The sequence below is a fragment of the Moschus berezovskii genome, chromosome 6 (genome assembly GCF_049115385.1).
Source record: "Moschus berezovskii isolate FMDL1 chromosome 6, NW_MosBer_1.0, whole genome shotgun sequence".
Taxonomy (NCBI): Eukaryota; Metazoa; Chordata; class Mammalia; order Artiodactyla; family Moschidae; genus Moschus; species Moschus berezovskii.
Genome location: NC_142465.1, coordinates 9,771,728 through 9,794,162, shown reverse-complemented (window position 1 = coordinate 9,794,162; position 22,435 = coordinate 9,771,728). Strand labels below are relative to the sequence as shown.

The following is a 22,435-nucleotide window of genomic DNA, read 5'->3' as shown; positions in this document are numbered from 1 at the left end:
GGGTAGGAAGATCCCCTGGAGGAGAAAATGGCAACCTGTTTCATATTCTTGCCTGGAAAATTCCATGGACAGAAACCTGGTGGGCTACAGGTTCCATGGGGTCATAAAGAATTGGACATGACTGAGCACACAGGAGAAAGAGGAACATTGGTGGGAGTGGGATTAGGCGACAGGGTGCTCTGGTGCCAATCTGTGAATATGTAAATATATACTGACCGGTGTGAAGTGGCACCTCATTGTAGTTTTGATTTGCATTTCTCTAATAATAAGTGATAATGAGCATCTTTTCATGGCCATCTGTATGTCTTCTTTGGAGGAATGTCTATTTAGGACTTTCACTCATTTTTTGATTGGGTTTTCTTTTAATATTAAGCTATTATGAGCTTTTTATTTTAGAAATTAATCGTTTACAAATATTTTCTGCCATCCTGCAGGTTGTCTGTTTTGTTTATGCTTTCCTTTGCAAAAGCTTTTAAGTTTAATTAGGTCCCATTTGTTTCTTTTTGTTTTTATTTCCATTACTCTTTAGAGATGGATCTGAAAAATATTACCATGATTTATGCCAAAGAGTGTTCAGCTTATGTTTTCCTCTAGGAGTTTCACAGTATCCAGTTCTACGTTTAGGTCTTTAATATATTTTGAGCTTATTTTTATACATGGTGTCAGAGAAAGTTCTAATTTCATTCTTTCACATGAAGCTGTCCAGTTTTCCCAGCACCCACTTCTCAAAGGGACTGTCTTTTTTTCATTGTATATTTCTGCCTCCTCTGTTGTAGATAATTGACCTAACTGCGTGGGTTTCTTGCTGGGCTTTCTGTCCTAGTCCACTGATCCATATATATCTGCTTCTGTGCCAGTACTATAACTGTTTTGATTACCATAGCTTTGTAGTATAGTCTGAAGTCAGGGAGCATGATTCTCCCAGTTCCCCTTTTCCTTTCTCAAGATTGTTTTGGTTATTCCAGGTCTTTTGTGTTTCCAAAGAAATTGTCAACTTTTTTGTTCCAGCTCAAAGAAAGATGCCATTGGTAATTTGATAGGGATTGTGCTGAATCTGCAGGATGCCTTGGGTAGTATGGTCATTTTAACAATACCGATTCTTTCAATTCAAGAGCATCATATACCTTTCCGTCTGTTTGTGTCATCTTCAATTTCTCTCATTAGTAGCTTATAGTTTTTTAAGAGTACAGGTTTTTTATCTCCTTCAATTCAGTTCAGTTCAGTTCAGTCACTCAGTCGTGTCCGACTCTTTGCGACTCCATGAATCACAACACGCCAGGCCTCCCTGTCCATTACCAACTCATGTCCATCGAGTAGGTGATGCCATCCAGTCATCTCATTCTCTGTCGTCCCCATCTCCTCCCACCCCCAATCCCTCCTAGCATCAGACTCTTTTCCAGTGAGTCAACTCGTCACATGAGGTGGCCAAAGTATTGGAGTTAGACAGGTTTATTCCTAGGTATTTTATTCTTTTTGATGTAATGGTAAACGAAACTGTTTCCTTAATTTCCCATTTTGCTATTTCATTGACAGTGTATAGAAATGCAACAGATTTCTATATATTAGATTTGCATCCAGTAAGCTCATCAAATTCATTGATGAGCACCAGCAGTTTTCCGGAGAAGGCAATGGCACCCCACTCCAGTACTCTTGCTTGGGAAATCCCATGGACGGAGGAGTCTGGTAGGCTGCAGTCCATGGCGTTGCGAAGAGTCGGACATGACTGAGCGACTTCACTTTCACTTTTCACTTTCATGCATTGGAGAAGGAAATGGCAACCCACTCCAGTGTTCTTGCCTGGAGAATCCCAGGGATGGGGGAGCCTGGTGGGCTGCCGTCGATGGGGTTGCACAGAGGCCGACACGACTGATGCGACTTAGCAGCAGCATCAGCAGTTTTCCACTAGCATCGTTAGGATTTTCTACATATAGCATAATGTCATCTGCAAACAGTGACAGTTTTACTTCTTTTCCAATTTGGATTCTTTCAATTTCTTTTTCTTCTCTAAATTGCTGTGTCCAGGAATAAAATGTTGAATAAAAGTGGCAAGAGTGGGAATCCTTGTATTATTCCCAATCTTAAAATACTTTCTTTTCATCACTAAGTATGATGTGAGCTGTGGGTCAGGCAGTTTTAATAAAAAGTGCAGGAAGATCCCAAGAGTTCCCAGGTAGCAAGATCCAACTCGCTACCCAGTTCCCATCTTGCAAAACAGTATTATAATATCACAACCAGGATCCTGACACTGACAGAATTAAGATATAGACTATCTCCCTCACTACAAGGAATATTTCCATCCTTTAAAGCAACTTCCCTCATCCCTTACCCTTCACCCCGATATAAACCTCTGCCAATCACTAATCTGTTCTACATTTCCATAATTTTGTCATTTCAAGAATTTTATATAAATGGAATTATATAGTACGTAATCTTATAGGATTGGCTTTTCATTCACCATAATTTTCTGAGTATTCATTGGGTTACTGCATATACCATTATTATTGAAGTTGCTCAGTCGTGTCTGACTCTTTGCAACCCCATGGACTGTAGCCTCCCAGGCTCCTCCGTCCATGGAATTTTCTAGGCAAGAGTACTGGAGTGGGTTGCCATTTCCTTCTCCAGGGGATCTTCCTGACCCAGGGATCAAACCCAGGTCTTCTGCATTGCAGGCAGATGCTTTTTATTGCTGAGGAATATTTCACAGAATGAATGTGTTAGTTTTTTCAATCATTCACCCACTGAAGGACTTTGGGGTTTTGTTTCCATTTGGGATCTATTATGAATATATGAATGAATATTATGAATATATGAGTATGAATGCTATAAACATTCACATACAAATTTTTGTGTGAAGGTCAGTTTTCATTTTTCTTGGATAAACACTTAAAATTTCTGGGTTGTATGGTACTGAATGTTAAGTTTTTTAAAAGAAAATGCCGAACTGTTCTCCAGGGTACTGTACTGCTTTACATGTCTACCAGCAATATCTGAGTCCCTCAGCATCCTCATCAGCATCCAGTGGTGGTGTAACTTTTACTGCAGTTATTCTGATAGGTATATAACAGTAAGTCTCTATAGTTTCAATTTGAATTTCCCAAATGACCAAAATGATGTTGAAGATTTTTTAATGTGCCTGTCACTTTTCTACTTTTTGGTAAAAATGTCTCTTCTTTAAACCATTTTCTAATTGGATTATTTGATTTTACACTTTTGAGTTTTGAAAGCTCTTAATATATCTTGGAAACTAGTCCCTTTGTTGGATACGTGGCTTGCAAATTCTTTATCCCAGTCTGTAGTCTTCATTTACATTTTAATAACACAGTCTTTCACAGAACATAAGCTTTTAATTTGATTCAAATCTGAATGATCAATTTTTACCTTTATGGATCATGCTTTTTATGTCAAATCTTTGTGGAGCCCTAGGTTTTTATATTTTTACATTTTACATTTAAGTCTTGAACAGTTTTGAGCTAATTTATTAATACAGTATGAGGTCTGAGTAGAGGTTTGTTTTTTCTCCTATGCATGTCCAGATGCTCCAATATCAATTGCTGAAAACATAATGTGTCCTCCACAGAACTGTTTTTACATATCTGTCAAACATCTGTGGGCACATCTTCGTGGTTCTAATTCTAGGCTCTCTATTCTGTTTCACTGATTATTTTATTTCTCCAGCAACACTACAGAGTCTTGACTACTGAAGCTATATAGCAGGTGTTAAAACTGCAGACAGTGATTCTTCTTTTTCAAAATTGTTTTAGGTATTCTAAGTCTATTGCCTTTCCAAGTAAGTTTGGTTATACAAATAAAAAAAAAATCTTGCCAGGATTTGAGAACAATTGATACATTTACTACATTGAATCTTCCAATTCATGAACACAGTAAGTCTCCCCACTTACTTAGATCATCCTTGATTTCTTTCATTGGCATTTAAAATTTTTCAGCATACAAATACTTTACAACCATTTGAAGAGCAACTCTCTAGGAAAATAACCTTTAGACTAGCAGAAAAGATTTTCCATAACTAAAGAAATAAAGGTGGAACTACAATGAGATGGCAGGAAGGGTAAGCACAGAGCTCACATCTCCAGGATCAGTGGACTTACAAATGGAAGGAGTATCACAATCCTAGAGGTCTTCCCCAAGGAAGAAGGGGGTTAAGCCCTATGTGGGGCTCCCCAGCCAAGAGGCCCTCCTATACTAGAAGAAAAGCTTCTACACGTCTGGCTTTGAAAACCAGCAGGACCCATTTCAGGAGAGCTGGAGGCCCACAGGAAATAGAGCTTCTGCTTTTAAAGGGCACTGGCAAACTTTCAGACGCTCTGAAGTACCACCCAAAGAGGCAACAGTTAGAAGCCGGGAGCAGATCCACAAGCTGAGCGTGAGGAGTCCTCTGGAGCGGCAGAAAGCAAGTAAAAGACCCCGACACATACAAAAATCGCTGGCAGCTATTTGGGGAAGTTCTTTTACCCTAATCACACTAGGCTTCCCTGGTGGCTCAGCTGGTAAAGAATCCACCTGCAATGCGGGAGATCTGGGTTCAGTCCCTGGGTTGGGAAGATCCCCTGGAGAAGGGAAAGGCTACCCACTGCAGTGTTCTGGGCTGGAGAATCCCATGGACTGTATAGTCCATGGGGTCACAAAGAGTCGGACACAACTGAGCGACTTTCACTTTCACTAACACTAGGGATGGAAAGCAGCAGTTTAGAATCCTCCCTCTAGCCTCTTGGTCCCTAGAACCTGGCCCCACCCTCCATCTGGGCAGCACACCCCAAGCACTGCTCCTACCACCACCTGGGGCCAGCCACCCAAACAGCCAACCAATCAGCATGATATACTACAATACAAACTGGAGAATAAAAATCATGATTATCTCAGTAGACACATAAAAAGTTTTTAACAAAATTCAACATTCATGTATGATAAAAATCTCAACAAAAGTGCATACAGAGGAAACATATCTCAATGTAAAAAAGGCCATATATGACAAACCCACAGATAACATCATACTCAACAGTAAAAAGTTGAAAACATTTCCTGTAAGATCAGGAGCAAGAAAAAGATGCACACTCTTCCACTTTTATTGAACACAGTATTAGAAGTCCTAGCCACAGCAGTGAGACAAGAAAAAGAAAAAAAGAATCCAAATTGGAAAGGAAGAAGTAAAACTGTCACTGTTTGCAGATGACATGACACTATATATAAGACATCACCAAAAATCTATTAGAACTAATAAGTGAATTGAGTAGTTGCAAGATATAAAATTAATAAACTCAACTGTTGGTTTACATACTAATAACAAACCATCAGAAATAGAAATTAAGAAAACAATCCCATTTACAAGTGCATGAAAAAGAATACAATACCAAGTAATAAATCTAACCAAAGAGGTAAAATATGTGTACTCTGAAAACTGTTAAGACATTGATAAAAGAAACTGAAGATGGCACAACAAACGGAAAACCATACCATTCTCACAGACTGGAAGAACTAATATTGTAAATAACCATGTGACCCAAGGCAACTTATAGATTCAATGTGGTCCTTACCAACATACCAATGGCACTTTTCACAAAACTAAAACAAGCAATTCTACAATTTGTATGGAAACACAAATGGCCTGAATAGCCAAAGCAATCTTGAGAAAGAAGAACAAAGATAAAACATAACATTCCTTGATCTCATACTATACTAAAGGTACGATAATCAAAACGGTACAGCACTGGCACAAAAACAGACAGGTCACTGACCAGTGAAATGCGAATCGAAACCAAAATAGGGTGCCGCCTCAGACCTGTAAGAATGGATATCATCAAAAAGACAAGAAAAAAACAAATGCTGGCGAGGATCTGGAGAAAAGGAAATCCTTGCTGACTACTGGTATAACTGTAAATCGGTACAGGCACTATGGAGGGGCCTCAAAAAGGTAAAATCAGAACTGCCGCATGCACCCAAAAATATCACTTCTGGGTATCTACCCAAAGAAAACAAAAGGACTAAACAGAAAACATATTTACACCTCAGTGTTCACTGCAGTGTTATTTACTGTAGCCATGATATAAAAGCAACTTAAGTGCCCATCGATGTATGAATGGATGCAGAAGATATGATCTATATACAGAATGGAACATCACTCGGACATTAAAGAGAATGAGTATTGCTGCCTGTGACAACATGGATGGACTGGGAGGTGCTATGCTAGGAGGAACAAATCAGAGAAGGACGAATATTACTACCATGTGGTCTCACTTACATGGGGAATCTAAAAGTACAAACAAAACAAACACAGACTCAGAGACACCAGAGGGGAAGGGGCTGGGGCTGAAAGAGATTAAGAGGCACAAACCTCCAGTCATAAAATAAATAAGCCATGGGATGAAATACACAGCATAAAGAATATGGTCAATAATATAACAAATGTATATAGGAACAAATGCTTACTAGACTTAATGTGGTGATTATTTCATAATGTATACAAATGTCAAATCACTATGCAGTACATCTGAAACTGACATAATATTAGACATCAACTATATTTCAATGTTAAAAAGTTATGCTTACACTATATTATAGTCTATTAATACCCTTATGTCTAAAAAAAAGCATATCTTTTAATTTTAAAATATTGTTAAAAAGTGCTAACTATCACCTGAGCCTTCATCAAGTCATAATATTTTTGCTGGTGGAGGGTTTGAAATATTGCAAGAATTACCAAAATGTGACATGGAGACATGAAATAAGCAAATGTTGTTGAAAATGGCACCAACAAGACTTACTTGATGCAGCTTGCCACAAAACTTCACTTGTTAAAAAAAAGAGAGAAAAAATATCTGTGAAATGCAATAAAATGAGATATGCCTGGAGTTTTCCTTTTTGTACTGTCTTTGCCTGCCTTTGGAATCATACGTCATTTCTATTCTGCTACTTGCCCATATAAGCAACTTTCCAATATTCTTGTAGGCAAAGTGAGTTTCTTACAGACAGCATATAGTCGAGTCATGGTTAATCCACACTGCTGATATCTGACTTTTAATTGGTATATTTAGACCATTTATAGTTACTCTGGGCTTTCCGGGTGGTGCTAGTGGTAAAGAACCTATCTGCCAATACAGGAGACATAAGAGATAAGGGTTCGATCCCTGGGTCAGGAATATCCCCTGGAGGAGGACATGGCAACCCACTCCAGGATTCTTGCCCAGGGAACCCCCTGGAGGGAGGGGAGCTACAGTCCAGAGGGTCGCAGAGAGTCTGACGTGATTGAAGCGACTTAGCACACAGTTCCTCTAATTACTGATATGTTAGGATATCAATCTATAATTTGATGTTCTGTTTTCTATTTGTTCTGTTTTTGTTTCTGCTTTCTTTTTCGTATCTTCTTGTGAGTTACTGAAAAACTTTTCCTATCTATAAAAGCTTTTCAGAATTTATATCTCTTTGAATAGCTTTTTTAGCGCTTACTCTGAGTACAATTTAAATATACCTTATCACAGTATACTGATGTCATTTTACTAATTTAAGCGAAGTGTGGAAACCTTACCACTGTTACTATCCCTCTGTCCTCACCTGCTTACAATATAAGCTGTCTCAAATCTGTTCTCTACATGCATTTAGATCCACAGCAAACAATATAGTGATGTTTGTTTCAACTGTCAAACACAGTTTGGAAGGTGCAAAATAAGAAGGAAAGTATACTGTATTTACCTGTAATTTTGCTTACTTGATATTATGTTCCAAGAGTCTTTCTTTTATCACTTCCCATCTGTCTAAAGAACGTCTCTTAGCCACTTTCAGGGCAAGACTGCTGTCTACAAATTCTGACTTTTCTTTTATCTAAAAATGTGCTCTTCTTCACTCCTGAAACATATTTTCACTGGACACAGGATTCTGAATTGATAGTTCTTTCCATCCAGCATTTGGAAAATGTAGCAGCTCCTTCTGCCTCTACAGTGTCTGAATAGAAATCCACTGTTACTGAATGGTTTTATCCCTACTGGTAAGGGGTGTTTAAGATTTTTATTTCTCGGTCTTTAGTTTCCAGAAGTTTCACTATGATACATTTGGTTTGGATTTTATTGAGTTGACTCTGTTCAGGGTTTGTTCTACTTGTTAATCTACAAGTCTGTCTTTTGCCAAATTTGGGGATTTTTTGGCCATTATATCTTTGAGCACGTTTTCAGCCCCGCCCTCTTTTCTTCTGGAACTCCAATCATATAAATGTTAGATACACTGTTATAACCACAGGCCCCTAAGATACACTGTTATAACCACAGGCCCCTAAGATTCTCTGGTTTGTTTTCATCAGTTTATTTCCTTCTGTTGTCTTCAAGGTCACTGATTCTTCCGTCTCTTCTCTTCTGCTGTTGAACTCATCCACTGACTTTTTAAAAAATTTTTGATTAATTTTCAGTTTTACAATTTCCATTTGGTTCTTTACAGTCTATTTCTACATTTCTATTTCTCCACTAAGCCTCTATTTTTCACTTGTTTCAAGTGTGTGACAAGTATTCACTGAAGGCTTTTTATGATGATTGTTTTAAAATCTTTTGTCACATCATTCTAATATCTTTGATATTACATTGGCATCTAATGATTCTCTTTCCATTCAGTCAGATCTTCTTGATTCTTGTTTTGATGAACAAATTCTGTATGAAACCTGGACATTTGGGGTATTATGAGCCATTGGATCTTATTTAAACCTTTCATGTGGATTCCTCTGATGCAGGCAGGGGGACGGAAGTAAGACACCTTTCTCAGGATGCCAAGCGGGCCTTCACTGACACTGAGGAGGGGTCTCCTCATTACTGATGGGCAGAAGTGGGGCTTCCAAGTCTCCAGTGTCCTTCCACCGGTACACGCCCTGGCTGGGAATGCCCCATTCCTGTTTCCTACGTGATCACCACTAACACAGCAGGGGATGGGACCTCACTAACAGCCAGTGGGGACGAAAATCCCTACTCCCTACTCGACCTTCCCTGACACCAACCCAGGAGAGAAGCTGGGGCACATCATTATAGCGTGGTAAAGTTGGAAAGCTAGGTCTTTGCTGGTATGAATCAGGGTGGGTCCACAGATTTTTTCTGTTGTTTCTGGCTGTAGCAGAAATTTATTTTCTAAAACTTTCTACCTTGCCAAATACACTGTCTCTTTAGTGGTCTTTGGCTTAAGGGCAAGCTTTTGGGGGAGCTGTTTTTGTCCACACCCATTCATGATTCTGGGTTGTTGGCTTTGTCAGTTCCTCTTCTGGAAAATATGAAGCAAAAAAAGAAAAAGGAGGGAACTCACCACCACGTTATTCTTTGGATCCTTAGCTCCCTAACTCTCTGCCGCCTTCTCTCCATCTTCAGTCTTCCTATATTTGTTTTGTACATAATATCCAGGTTTTTTAGTTGTACTTGGCAAGAAGAAACAGGGAAAAATACATCTACTCCATCTTCCCAGATTTGTTTTTACATAATTAATAAAAAACATTAGACAGCAATACTTGTGAGATTTTCACTGCTAACAGAAGGGATCCTGAGGTTTTAAATGTTGAGAAACACTAATTTAGAGATTTCCTTATAACTCATCAAGATTCCTTTCATATCTTTCTACTATCAGTGTCCAAAAATAATTTTTTTCCTTTTGGGCTGACTTATTTTTAGTAAAAAGCTATTGAGTCTTGGGCGTTTTCTTGTTTAGTTTTAAATACAGAACATACTTCACAGACTAGCAAATCATGTTCATAATTTAAATTTTTCTAATGTGAGATGGAAAGAGAATAGTCTATACAAATGCACGTACTTAATTTCATAAAGCCCCAGTTAATGAAATCATGAATTTTTATCTAGTGATCGCTTTAGATTACATAATATTTTTAAAGTTACTAATGCAAAAAGCTAAAACAAAAAAATCAGGAATATACAACTTCTGAACTGATCACAATAATATACACAAATGTTAATAAAATTGTGCAGAACTTTTTAATGCAGCTCTTTTCTTAAAAGAAACTGGATTCAAACACATAACCCTGATATATAGTTCATTACTGCTATAATAAATAATTTTATAAACATCTAAAACTTCACTAAGCAAATGAAAGCATAAAGATAATGAGACGTTCCAGAGTAACAAAAGATGTTTTTATTAGTGACCTAGTTATTATGAAAAATTAGCCATTTTTTACTCTGTTGAGCAAAACTGCTCTAAATCCTGGAGGACAGAGCAACACAGAAGTATTGGGGTGGCCAATAAGTTTGTTGTGGTTTTTCCATAACACTGTATGGAAAAACCGAAAGAAACTTTTGGGCCCACTCAATAAATAATTAACTATTTTTAATATCAGACCTAAATAGTAAAATGAAAAGATGACATGACATGCAAAAACTGCTCCTCAGCCTCAAATATGGGGCTGAAAATGGCCAAGTTTATAAACTACAAATCTAATTCTTCTGATGTCTAAGTTTAATGGACCAATGGACTTTTCAGCTCATTAGGACATTGCTGCTGCTGCTGCTGCTGCTAAGTCACTTTAGTCGTGTCCGACTCTGTGTGACCCCATAGACGGCAGCCCACCAGGCTTCCCCGTCCCTGGGATTCTCCAGGCAAGAACACTGGAGTGGGTTGCCATTTCCTTCTCCAATGTGTGAAAGTGAAAAGTGAAAGTGAAGTCGCTCAGTCATGTCTGACTCGTAGCGACCCCACGGACTGAAGCCTACCAGGCTCCTCCGTTCATGGGATTTTTCAGGCAAGAGTACTGGAGTGGCTTGCTATTGCCTTCTCCGCATTAGGACATTAAGAAAGTCTAAATCCTACATATCAATGAGGCATGCTTTCAAATCTGTTTCCCTTTACCCCACACTTATTTTGTTTGGTAACAGATAGATCAGTGTTAACTTTATATAAAAGTATTACCATTAGAACCGCCTGAATAAGACATATATGATACCCAAGGCTTCTGTTCTGTTCTGTTCAGTCGCTCAGTCGTCTCCGACTCTTTGCAACCCCGTGGACTGTAGCCTACCAGGCTTCTCCATCCATGGGATTCTCCAGGCAAGAATACTGGAGTGGGTTACCATTTCCTTCTCCAGGGGCTTAATGCCATTCAAATTGTGATTACTGACAAGTTAGCAAATATCTCATCAATTATTTATATATACAAAAAAACTATCAGTCAGCTAATTTTTCCTTTTAAGGAAATAAATTATTAAGGAATACAGATCCTTCTTTTGGGGAAAATGTTCTTAGTTTTGAAATTATACAATTAGGCAACTAAGGCAAAAATCATACAGTTTAAAACTGAAGGTTTTATGGAAGATTTAAAAAGAGCTTTCTGTAAAGAACTGAATAAGAAGTTTCTCTCTCTCAATGAAAGTTACAACATATTACAAAAGAATGGAAAGCTTAAATTAACTATAGAGATGTAAGTAGTTTCAAAATATATAAGGACTAAGATTTTTGACAATTTATTACTATACTAACAAATACACTTAAAAGGAAAAGTTTTATTATCTCTCTATAAAAACTTAACAAAGGCAGCTGAATTAAAGTTTATGTTAGCAGTGAATGGGCATCTAAACAATTTCACATATACCCATCTTTCTTAAACTTTGGTATCTACCTTTATTTAGCTGGGTGAAATAATATTTTAAAAACTACACTGGCCAATCCCAAGACTAAAGCCTACACACATGCTAAGAAAATACACTTGTGAATTCTACTTAAAAAGATTATCTGTTGAAAATCTTCAGTCATGGATTTACCTTATCAGCTTTCAGCTTTCTAAGGAAAGATGGATTGTCATATCCCTTTGCTTGCCGTGCCTCTTGCAAATGGTTGATCATCCACACATTTTTTCTCTGCTTTGCCAAATCAAGTGCTGATTCTCCCTGATGATATAAGCAGAAGAAATTCACATTAAAAAAAAAAACAAAGAAAAAGCAGAATATTTTAGTTACTAGCTAAAATTAAAGCACTTTCACAAAGATAGACAGCACTATTAATTCATTAACATTGTTTTTACATTTGGCAAAGTCAGTTACTAAAGACTACATGATATATTACGTATGTTTTTCTACTTAAGGTACAGTCAGAAATATATTTACACATCCTATTCTATAGACTATTTCTGGCTTGCATTTTAACTTATTTTAGAGAGTAATCAAAAAGTAGGTATTTTAGCACCTGCTGGATCAGAAGCTATCACTAAGTTTATGCAGTTCTTCCAAATTCTTTAAAGGTTTCATTAGTAACAGTTATTGCTACAAACCATCCTGCTATAATACCAAACTGCCAGAAATCTCTCTGTTTAATTTTAGTGATGAAAGAAGTCTAAAGAAGAGAAGAGAGAAGAAAAAGAGAAACTTCCACTTCTACTACTATTATATTGGTATTCTTGATCATGGTAACTTCATTCACCCATCCAGAAACTTCCAAAGAGAACTAGGGCAGTAACAAAAAAGTTAAACTCATGTTAGAGACTTGCAGCTCCCTTTAATTGCAAGAAAAAGAATGCCAGGAAGTATAAATGACCAGAACTAAAATGTTTTAAAGGAAGTAAGAAATAAGAAATGAGTGTCCCCAATTCTAAATTTATGCTTCTTTATGCCTTTATTAATTTAAAATCTTATTTCTCCTTTTGGTAGTTAGATACCTACATTTTTATTCTATTTCATAGTCTCCATTTTTATCTACTTCCTTAAAAAGAAAAAATAATTTTGTTTGCCCAAATTTCAAGAATTAAGGATGAATATTCAAAATTACTTTAAAAATGCAAAAACAAATACTGAAATTTTATTTTTAAAAACTAGATGAAAATAAAGGCCTGGGTGCCTTACTTATGAGGGATAATTATTAATCAAATATGGAATATAGTTTATTCAATTTAAAAAAACACTGAAAAATAAAGAATCAAACAACAAAATAAACACACCACTGCCACCAAGAACAACAACAATAACAATAAAAACAAAAGGCCTAACCAACCCTTTAATAAAAGACCAACAGTACTGAATAAGAAATGGGCGGACTTAGGTGAATCTTCCACAAAGAGGGACATTTAATTTAAAATGTCTCCTTACCTAGTCCAAAATTCTATCACCGAGGTTGTCAGAACCAGCTAATTAATCCAAACTGAAAGATTACCTGAATAAAAGCAATCCCTTGGGTAACAACTCCCAGAGAATATCCTGCAGTTGCCTCGGTCCAGCTGAGCATCCCTTCCACTAGAGGGCCATGTGACACCTAAGGATTGCCTAGATAAAAAGATGGAGGGAGCTTTAAGAAATCTTTCAACTACTCCTCTAGTCTTCTGACTACTTTTGTACAGTTCTTTTTTTCAGCTGGCAAAATAAACAAGCAATTAATTTTAAAAATTCTACTAAAACCAAGATTCCAAGTCAAGTCTATAATTGAACACTCCATGGGTTAGCCAAAATAGCAAGTGATAATAACAAGAGCAGTAACAAGAAGCATGGAGTATTATAAAGTACGTAACTAACTAGTAGTAAAAGATATTCTTCAGAGGTTTTGATGAGATAAACACTATGGAAGGTGGAAGATCACTTTTTGCCTAAGTGAGTTGAATTTCATTATTAAAACTTAGCAAAGTTCTTCCTTGGAGACCATCAAGGTCGGGTACCTAAGGGGTAATGAAAACTATTTTCTGAAAATAGTTTCTTAGCTCTTTTCAAGAAACCATACAAAAGTGTTTCAATACATTAATTAACAAAGCTCAGGAATTTTACATTTTGCACAAGCTAAAAATTATGTCCTTTGATAATTTTAGAAAGAAAAACTTATAAATGTATAGGCAGCACTCTAGATTACTTGCCCTCCCCAAACTCACTTCATCTGAATTTATCAACCAAAAGTGTAAGGAGGTGAGGTATATTTTTTAAATCCACAAATGAGATGCCACCATGAAAAGGGATTACTGCATAGGTCATTTTTCTTAAAGCCTAAGTATCCCGTGGTTATGTATGGATGTGAGAGTTGGACTGTGAAGAAAGCTGATCGCCGAAGAATCGATGCTATTGAACTGTGGTGTTGGAGAAGACTCTTGAGAGTCCCTTATACTGCAAGGAGATCCAACCAGTCCATTCTAAAGGAGATCAATCCTGGATGTTCATTGGAGGGACTGATGCTAAAGCTGAAACTGCAATACTTTGGCCACCTCATGCGACGAGTTGACTCACTGGAAAAGACTCTGATGCTGGGAAAGGTTGGGGGCGGGAGGAGAAGGGGACGATGGAGAATGAGATGGCTGGATGGCATCACCGACTCTGTGGACATGAGTTTGAGTGTACTCCGGGAGTTGGTGATGGACAGGGAGGCCTGGCGTGCTGTGATTCATGGGGTCGCGGAGAGTCGGACACGACTGAGCGACTGAACTGAACTGATTCCAAACCACTCCCTCCCACTATTGTGACTGCCTCAGAAGATTTAAATTTATTCTTTGTAACCATTAATTAGGGACATGGTTTTTAAACTCTTTTAAGGCATGTCTGATAAAGTCTGGCGACTTCCTCGCCAGAAAAATGCTGATACTTTATTCATTAACAATTTTAGAGCTCATGGACCTACTCTTTAACCAAAATCCACTGGTGGGCCCCAGATTAAGAACCTCTAATTGAGGGTATATGGTCATTCCTAATCCTTCTAGGATAAAATTAGTCATTTTAAAGTTACCTATCATTTAATAATGTCTCCAAATAAGTTATTATTTTGATAAAAGAATCATTTGTTTATATATTAAAAGAGCTGAAACATTCAAATAACTAATTTACAAGGATATAAAGACAGATTCCTAAGAAACTTATGCTTATTTAGGAAATAGCTACTTTAGAAGAAATAGAGTCTTAGAAAGATGCAAATGATAACCCTGTATACGAGACAGCAAAAGAGACACAGATGTATAAAACAGTCTTTGGGACTCTGTGGGAGAGGGTGAGGGTGGGATGGTTTGGGAGAATGGCATTGAAACATGTATATGTGAAACGAATCACCAGTTCAGAGTCGATGCATGTTACAGGATGCTCGGGGCTGGTATGTGGGGATGACCCAGAGGGAGGATAAGGGGAGGAGGGAGGTGGGAGGGGGGTTCGGGAGGGGGAACTCATGTACACCCGGGGCGGATTCATGTCAATGTATAGCAAAAATCAACCAATATAATGTTGTAAAATAACTAGTCTCCAATAAAAATTTTTTTAAAAAAAGAAGAAACAGAGTCAATCAATAGTTAAATACTATAACAAAGTATAATTTTTCATATTCTTTGAAGAATGTAACTTTTATTAGCTATTAAAGCCATATCCAGATTTACAGGCTCCATCTTGGGACAATTCATGTTTATCAAACACTTTCCTAAGGCTTAAAATGAAAAAAGGAAAAATACACAGCTATAAATCAACTTAATCTGTCAAATTCCAGGACAAACAATCTAGGTTGTTTTTTTTATTTAATGAATTTTTCACATAGCTATGTGACATTCCACACAGCTAAAAGGTACCACCTCAAATTATATATGACTAAAACAGAACCAAGTCCTACAGCCCCCAAAAAGCTTATTTCCTTCCATTTTCACAATTTCAACATATATCACAAGACACTCAGTTATTCAAACCAAAACTGAATCACTGATGTTTTTTCTTTCACCTTCATTTTTAATCCACCTTTTCTTTTCTACTCTAAATTATCATTTCCAAAACCATTCATTTTTCTCCATCACTTCAACCTCAGGCAAAAGTAACATTATCACTTGCCTGATTTATTACAAGAACCAAACTGATCTTAATACATCCCCTTTCATTTTCTTAATTCTTCAATATATTCTCCAAATAACAAAGTAATTTTTAAAAAATATTTTAAACACAAAGATTACATAACAATTCTACAAAAAATCTTTCCAACTACTTCTCATGACTGCGAATACAGTTAAATTACTTCATCATGGCCTGGTACCTAATCTCTCTCAGTGACTCTTGCTTGGTCAAAGCCGTCATTTCTACACCTCTAACATGACAAGCTTATTCCTGGCCTTGGGCCTCACACTTGTAGGTTCCTCTACATGAAAAGTATTTTCTCATATATCTAACTGATCCCTGTCTCAGAGGCATTCACAAATCACTCTCACCTGCAACAGCTCCCTTAGCCCTCATCATGACCACGTTTGCCTCTGTGTATGTGTTTGTTAATTTACTTATCGTCTATTTCCTCAATACAGTGTAATTTTCTGAGAGAATAGAGACTTTGTCTATCTTAAGCACTGACTGCCCAGCATTAAACAAACATTTGTTGGATGAATGAACGCTCTCCCAGCATACTAGGAATGCCAGATTCCAGTAGAAAAGGTATTAGATACTTATTTCACCCTTTTAGTCACATTAAAATTACAGTTTTAAACAAAAATCTACTTTTTCACCAGTGTGGTTAAAAAGATTGTTTTTACTCTGAAAGTATAAATGCTTCCTGAGCAACTGAAGCAACTCCTTAGACTTTATTTCCTTTAAAAACAGTGTCACTTCAAATAAGTCAGAAGAAAGACAAATACCTTATGATATCACTTATATGTGTAATCTAAAAACAAAACATCAACAAAACACAAGCTCATAGATACAGAGAACAGGCCTCTGAGTGCCAGAGGTAGACAGTGTGGGAGGTTGGGGAGATTAGCAAAGGGAGTCAAAGGTATAAACTGCCAGTTCTAAAAAAAAAAGAAGTCACGAGGATATAACGCATGACACTATAGTTAATAATTGTCGTTATTTAGCTGCTAAATCAGGTCCAACTCTTTTGCAGCTGCATGGACTGCAGCTTGCCAGGCTCCTCTGTCCATGGGATTCTCGAAGCAAGAATACTGGAGGGGGCTGCCATTTCCTCCTCCACAGTGATCTTTCCAACCCAGGGATGGGAAGTCCCATCTCCTGCATTGGCAGGCAGGTTGTTTACAACTGAGCCACCAGCGAAGCCCACAGTTAACAATACTCTAGTCCACATTCAGAAGTCGCTAAGAGTAAATATCTTGAGGGTCTGCATCATTTGCATGCTAAGTCACTCTAGTTGTATTCAACTCTTTGCAACCCTTTGGACTGTAGCCCACCAGGCTCCTCTGTCCATGGGATTCTCTAGGCAAGAAAACTGGAGTGGGTTGCCATGTCCCGCTCCAAGGGATCTTCCTGACCCAGGGGTCAAACCCATATCTCTTAGGTGCACTGCACTGACGGGCAGGTTCTTAACCACTATGTCCATCTGGGCTTTACCACTAAGACCAAATCTTGAGGGGTCTGCATCACAGGAAAAAAGAAATTTGTACCTGTGATGGTGATAGATGTTTACTGGACATGTTGGTCATTTTGCAAAGTGTACAATGTCAAACCATTATGTTCTACACCTGGGAGTTGTATGAAAGTGAAAGCGTTAGTCAATCAGTCATGTCTGACTCTTTGTGACCCCATGGATGGTAGCCTACCAGTCTCCTGCATTGGCAGTCAGATTCTTCATCACTGAGCTGCCTGGGAAGCCAAAAGCTTATCAAAAGTTTATACAATGGTTAATTTGGAGTACAAGATGAAAAGACATTAAACTTACAAACCACATCTCAAATATTTAAAGTTCATGACCGAAGAGACATAATGTCTAAACTTTTATATGCTAAGAAAAGATAATTTTAAATGCTCTGAAAATACATATTACTAGTTTCAAATTATAAAACTGTGCCATCACTTTGTCATAATTCTTTGATACTACTGTAATTTCAACATATCTATATGATTCTTGGCAAAGTCTATGGACATACACTATTTGCCATAGTGAAACTGGTTCTATTAAAATATAACACTAAATACTGGAAATGTATTCCTGAGGCATGACTCACTTTAGGAATGGCTATCCAGTAGCTAAGAGAAGAAAAATAACACTCTAAAGCAATTCAGATCATAAAATATAAGGTCATCTCGTTAATTTTTTGTCACAGGGATACTGGTTAGGTTTAGTCAAACTCCTTTCTTTTTCTTCAGACCTTGGGATCAACCTAATACACTAATCACGATGTTACGAACTTTTCAGAACTTCCTACTTTAAAATGTTTGGAAAAGCAAAAATTTCTCTCTATGATTTCAGAAGGTATGCCAGAAAGGTATGCCAGCACAGTCATGAAAACCAGTCTGGGCTGAAGCACAAGACAAGAATCTTCATTCGGTCAACAAACTTAAGAGTGCTCATCACACGTCAGACACAAGGGTAAGTTGACTGTCCTCTTTCTATAAATTTACCAGTAGGTAACTAGACCATTCTGATCACTTTGGGTAGAGACAAAAAGACTTGAAAAAAGATAAAAGAAAATACATGTTTTTCTCAATTTCTTAGCATTTCCAGTAAGATATTTGATATTAACTTTTAACTAAGTACTTTCAGTTAGAGACTCATTTCTAAAAATTGGTTGTAGTCGTAAACAGATTAGTCTAAGCTATTTTATTTTAGTAGTTTAATCTTCTCAGAGTAATCAAACAGAGAAAGAACTGTTCACTGCTGCATAAAAAGATGCCCTGATCCAGCAGGAGATAACCAACTTTTTGACTGCCATTTCAGATTATTATGCAACTCAAATTCCTTTCATATTTAAATAGCATATATTCCTTAGAAACTTAAGAGGCATGACTAAGAAAATACTATGGCTTATAGTCAAAATTAAATAACATTTGTTAATGAGTACAAAGTTATTTAAGAAGGCACACTATTAAAAGATGTTTAAAATTTTAAAGTCATTTCACAGAAAAAGTCTGTTGCTAAAAGACAAGCTTTAAAACTGCAAACGGTTAACCAAAATTTAAGATTACCAACAGAATTTTCTTGCAGGCATTCATAAAAATGTCTATAAATTTCTAAATGCTCAGAGTGTAAATGTTAACATTCTGTATACTTTTTGGGTACATTTTTCTTGGGTTACTCCAGCATTTAGGGGAGAGAAATTCTCCTATAAATATCACAAAGGTGATTATCAAATTTAAAGGTCCTGACCTTTATAAAAATAAGACAATTAATGACCAAGTCAAAAAATTACTGAAAGTTATTATGCATACTTGGGATAAAAACCTGTGATTCTCTGCAATGATATTATTTATTTATTTATTTAGGTTGCGTGGTGCCACATATGGGATCTTAGTGCAATAATCTTAAACCAGAAAACTATCTATTCAGCTATAAAGAGATAAAAGTCAGTAAGAATTCACTAATGAAAAGGTCACCAAAATCTGAAAAATACTTCAATACTAAAAGATGAAAATAAATTAGTTTTTCAAAACAAATTTTTGCATGGAAGCAAAGGGTTGAGAGTAAGTAAGTTTCTTCCACCTCTGACAGTCTATAAGAATTCCAATCTTGGAAATCACATTGTACAAAGCACAATCAATAAAGGCTATTTTTACCTTGATATTCTGGGCATCAACATTAGCTCCAGCTTCCAGAAGAAGACTAATGACTGTGGTATTCCCTGCTAGTACTGCCCAATGCAGAGCAGTGTTTTTGTGATACTTGTCACCAAGGTTAACTGAAACATTGAATGTTAAAAGCAATCTAGTTGGATCCACACTGAAAAGGAAAAAAAAACACAACAACAACAACAACCCTAATTTCAATTGTAGAAATCATTACAGATACTAAACTGACTGCGGTTATAGTCCATCCTCGAACACTTCTATTCTAACCTATTTTCGACAACTTTATAGTGAGTAATGAGACAACGTTTTTAATATGAAGAATTAAGTATGTTCTACATCATAGAACGTAAACGAGTTCCAAGAGAGAGCACACTTGGTCCTCATGTGTATATTCTACATCATGGAGTTAATGTCATTAAGATTTAAATACTGAAACAATTAAAATTTTAAATTTAAATCTAGATTGTTCCAAAAATGATTTAAGGCAACTTATTGTTAAACTTGCCAATATGCAAGTCATATAAAAAATAAGTTACACTTTTAATAAGAAGGTAGCATCTTCCATTCTTGGAAACTGCTTAAGACTACCTTAAGGATACTACAATTACCAACATAAAGGCAAATATAAAGACTCAAAATATCCAAAAAGATAATCTGTGCTATATACTCTGTATTCATTGTAAGAATTTTACATATTAATAAGTATAACATTACTTGCTTTTTCTCATCACTTGTTTTACATTTTACCATGCTGAAAATGACCTGAATAAGTATTTTATAATGGTTACATACCTATGTGTTCTATAAGCTGCCCACATTAAAGGCGTCATCCCATTCTGATCCATCATATCTACATCCTGATAGAGTAAAAAGTCAGACAGTAAAAATTTCTAAGTACCTACCAAATGTACTTAGAAAAACATAATTTACACATCACAAAAGAAGCCAACATAACACCACTCAATCAAGGGTGATTTATGAAACTGTTTCTCTCTTAACTTTAAAATAAAACTATTCAATATTTATTATTATTAAATATTTAAATGAATATGGATACAAATATATAAGTATACTTAATTTCTAGCCATTTTAAAACAAAGAATAAATTCAATAAATTTTAAATGAGTCAAATGTTCTGAATCTACTAGACTTTACTGCATTCGTTCTTTGTTTTAAACTGCTTTTTCTCACTGTCACTATGCATAAGTGTTGTTAGAATTGGCTAAGTCTGCCCAGTCTGTGGTGAAACAGCGAGGTAACACTGCAACCCCCTGTCTAACCCTCTGCCGTCTTCATTGTTTACACTTATCATCGCGCTCTGTGCTCCCACACACTGAGAATACAAACCTGAATGGGTACTGTCTGACTTCTCAGGTTTAGACATTATCCTCAATATCCATATTTACATAACCTCAATATGTAAAATGGCATATTCTTTCTTCTCACTGCCCCATCACAGACATGCACCTTTCCTACTCCTTCCTCTGAAGAGATAATAATGCAGGCTCTATAAATATTTGATATTTACATTATTATAAATATATATGAATACTATTCCCAACAAAGTTATGTAGACACCATGATTACTTTTCTTCTCCTACCCAGCTTTTTGCTTTCCTTGGTACTCTATTTTTTCCTCCCTTTTGCTTAGTTCTTTTTTTCTTCTTTTTAGCAAAGTAGAATTAAAACTACTACCTATTCAACTCAAACTCTTCTCAAGTTATCTAAATCTTCTTTCAAGACATGCCAATGTACTTTGGCCACCTCATGCAATGAGTTGACTCACTGGAAAAGACTCTGATGCTAGGAGTGATTGGGGGCAGGAGGAGAAAGGGACGACAGAGAATGAGATGGCTGGATGGCATCACCGACTCGATGGACACAAGTTTGAGTAAACTCCAGGAGTTGGTGATGGACAGGGAGGCCTGGCGTGCTGCGATTCATGGGGTCGCAGAAAGTCGGACATGACTGAGCGACTGAACTGAACTGAGCTAAATGTATCAGGGATTCTATTCGTTTCACTTCCCTAAAATTTCTCTTGACCCACTCCAGCAATCAATTTGTCTTGATTCTGCTATGTACCCTGAGGTCTGTCTCATTAACTAGAACAGGACTTCTTTAAAGATCAAAGTTGTTTTAAAGTCATCTTTGTATCTACTTTTCTGGGCATGTAATAAAAAACCATCTGTTAAATGAAAAGACAAGTTTACCTATCTATTCTTATAGGCTTGGGAAAGGCATGGGCGTTAGAACAAGACAGCCATGATTTTGAATTCATAGCTCCACCACTTAGTAACTGTAAAATTGGCAAAATTATTTTAAGTCTCTGAACCTCAGCTTTCCCTTCTACAAATGTGAATACAAATAATGGCTTCACAAGATCCCTGTGATGATTAAATGGAATGATGTGTGTAAGGCAACCTAATTCTATAGCCTGGAACATAACAGACATTCAATAAAAATTGTTTCCTCTTCGTCCCATCCCCATCTTCCATTCCTGGACTACATCAAACCCGCAGATGTTATCCAACTTATGTGATCTAATCTACCACCCAGCGGAGAGAGCATGGTTATAGACAGAGCACTGTAAAACACTTCATACTCTATGTGCAGTTCCCTGCAAGCCACTCTGACTGATGGGAGTATGTCTCAAATGTCCAAATATACTGAAGTAAAGAGAAAAATAGCCTAGAACCATCATCTTGACAAGTGATAACATATCCTCCTTGGACATAACTAGTTTCAGTCTGTCTCATGAAAACTATAGTTAAACGTTGTGCCTTATCACTGCAAATCCATTTCTAAGTTTATTCTATGTGTTGTTGGGAATATCTCATGTAAACTCACTCAATATTTACATTATACATGTTTTTTTTTCCCAATAAAAATCTTAAAAAAAAAAAACTTCTCTGAAGAAATGACAAACTTTCTTGTTTCTTACATGAGAGTTGAGTACTGTCACTTATTTCACTTCCTTCACTGCCCTGGTTTCAAGAAACCTCAACTAAATTTAATGTTCAATTAAA

The 22,435-nt window shown here is 36.7% G+C and overlaps 1 protein-coding gene across 2 annotated transcripts in view; it reads right to left on the bottom strand.

Annotated features, from left to right (window-relative positions):
- ZDHHC17 (zDHHC palmitoyltransferase 17) overlaps positions 1 to 22,435 on the bottom strand; it is a 108,729-nt gene that overhangs the window by 29,994 nt on the left and 56,300 nt on the right. For both annotated transcript variants that reach the window (XM_055396613.2, XM_055396612.2), the window contains exons 6-8: positions 20,202 to 20,266; positions 19,398 to 19,560; positions 11,739 to 11,864 (exon numbers count right to left, since the gene is read on the bottom strand). In XM_055396613.2, coding sequence (XP_055252588.1) covers positions 11,739 to 11,864; positions 19,398 to 19,560; positions 20,202 to 20,266 — 354 coding nt within the window. The remainder of the gene's footprint in view (positions 1 to 11,738; positions 11,865 to 19,397; positions 19,561 to 20,201; positions 20,267 to 22,435) is intronic.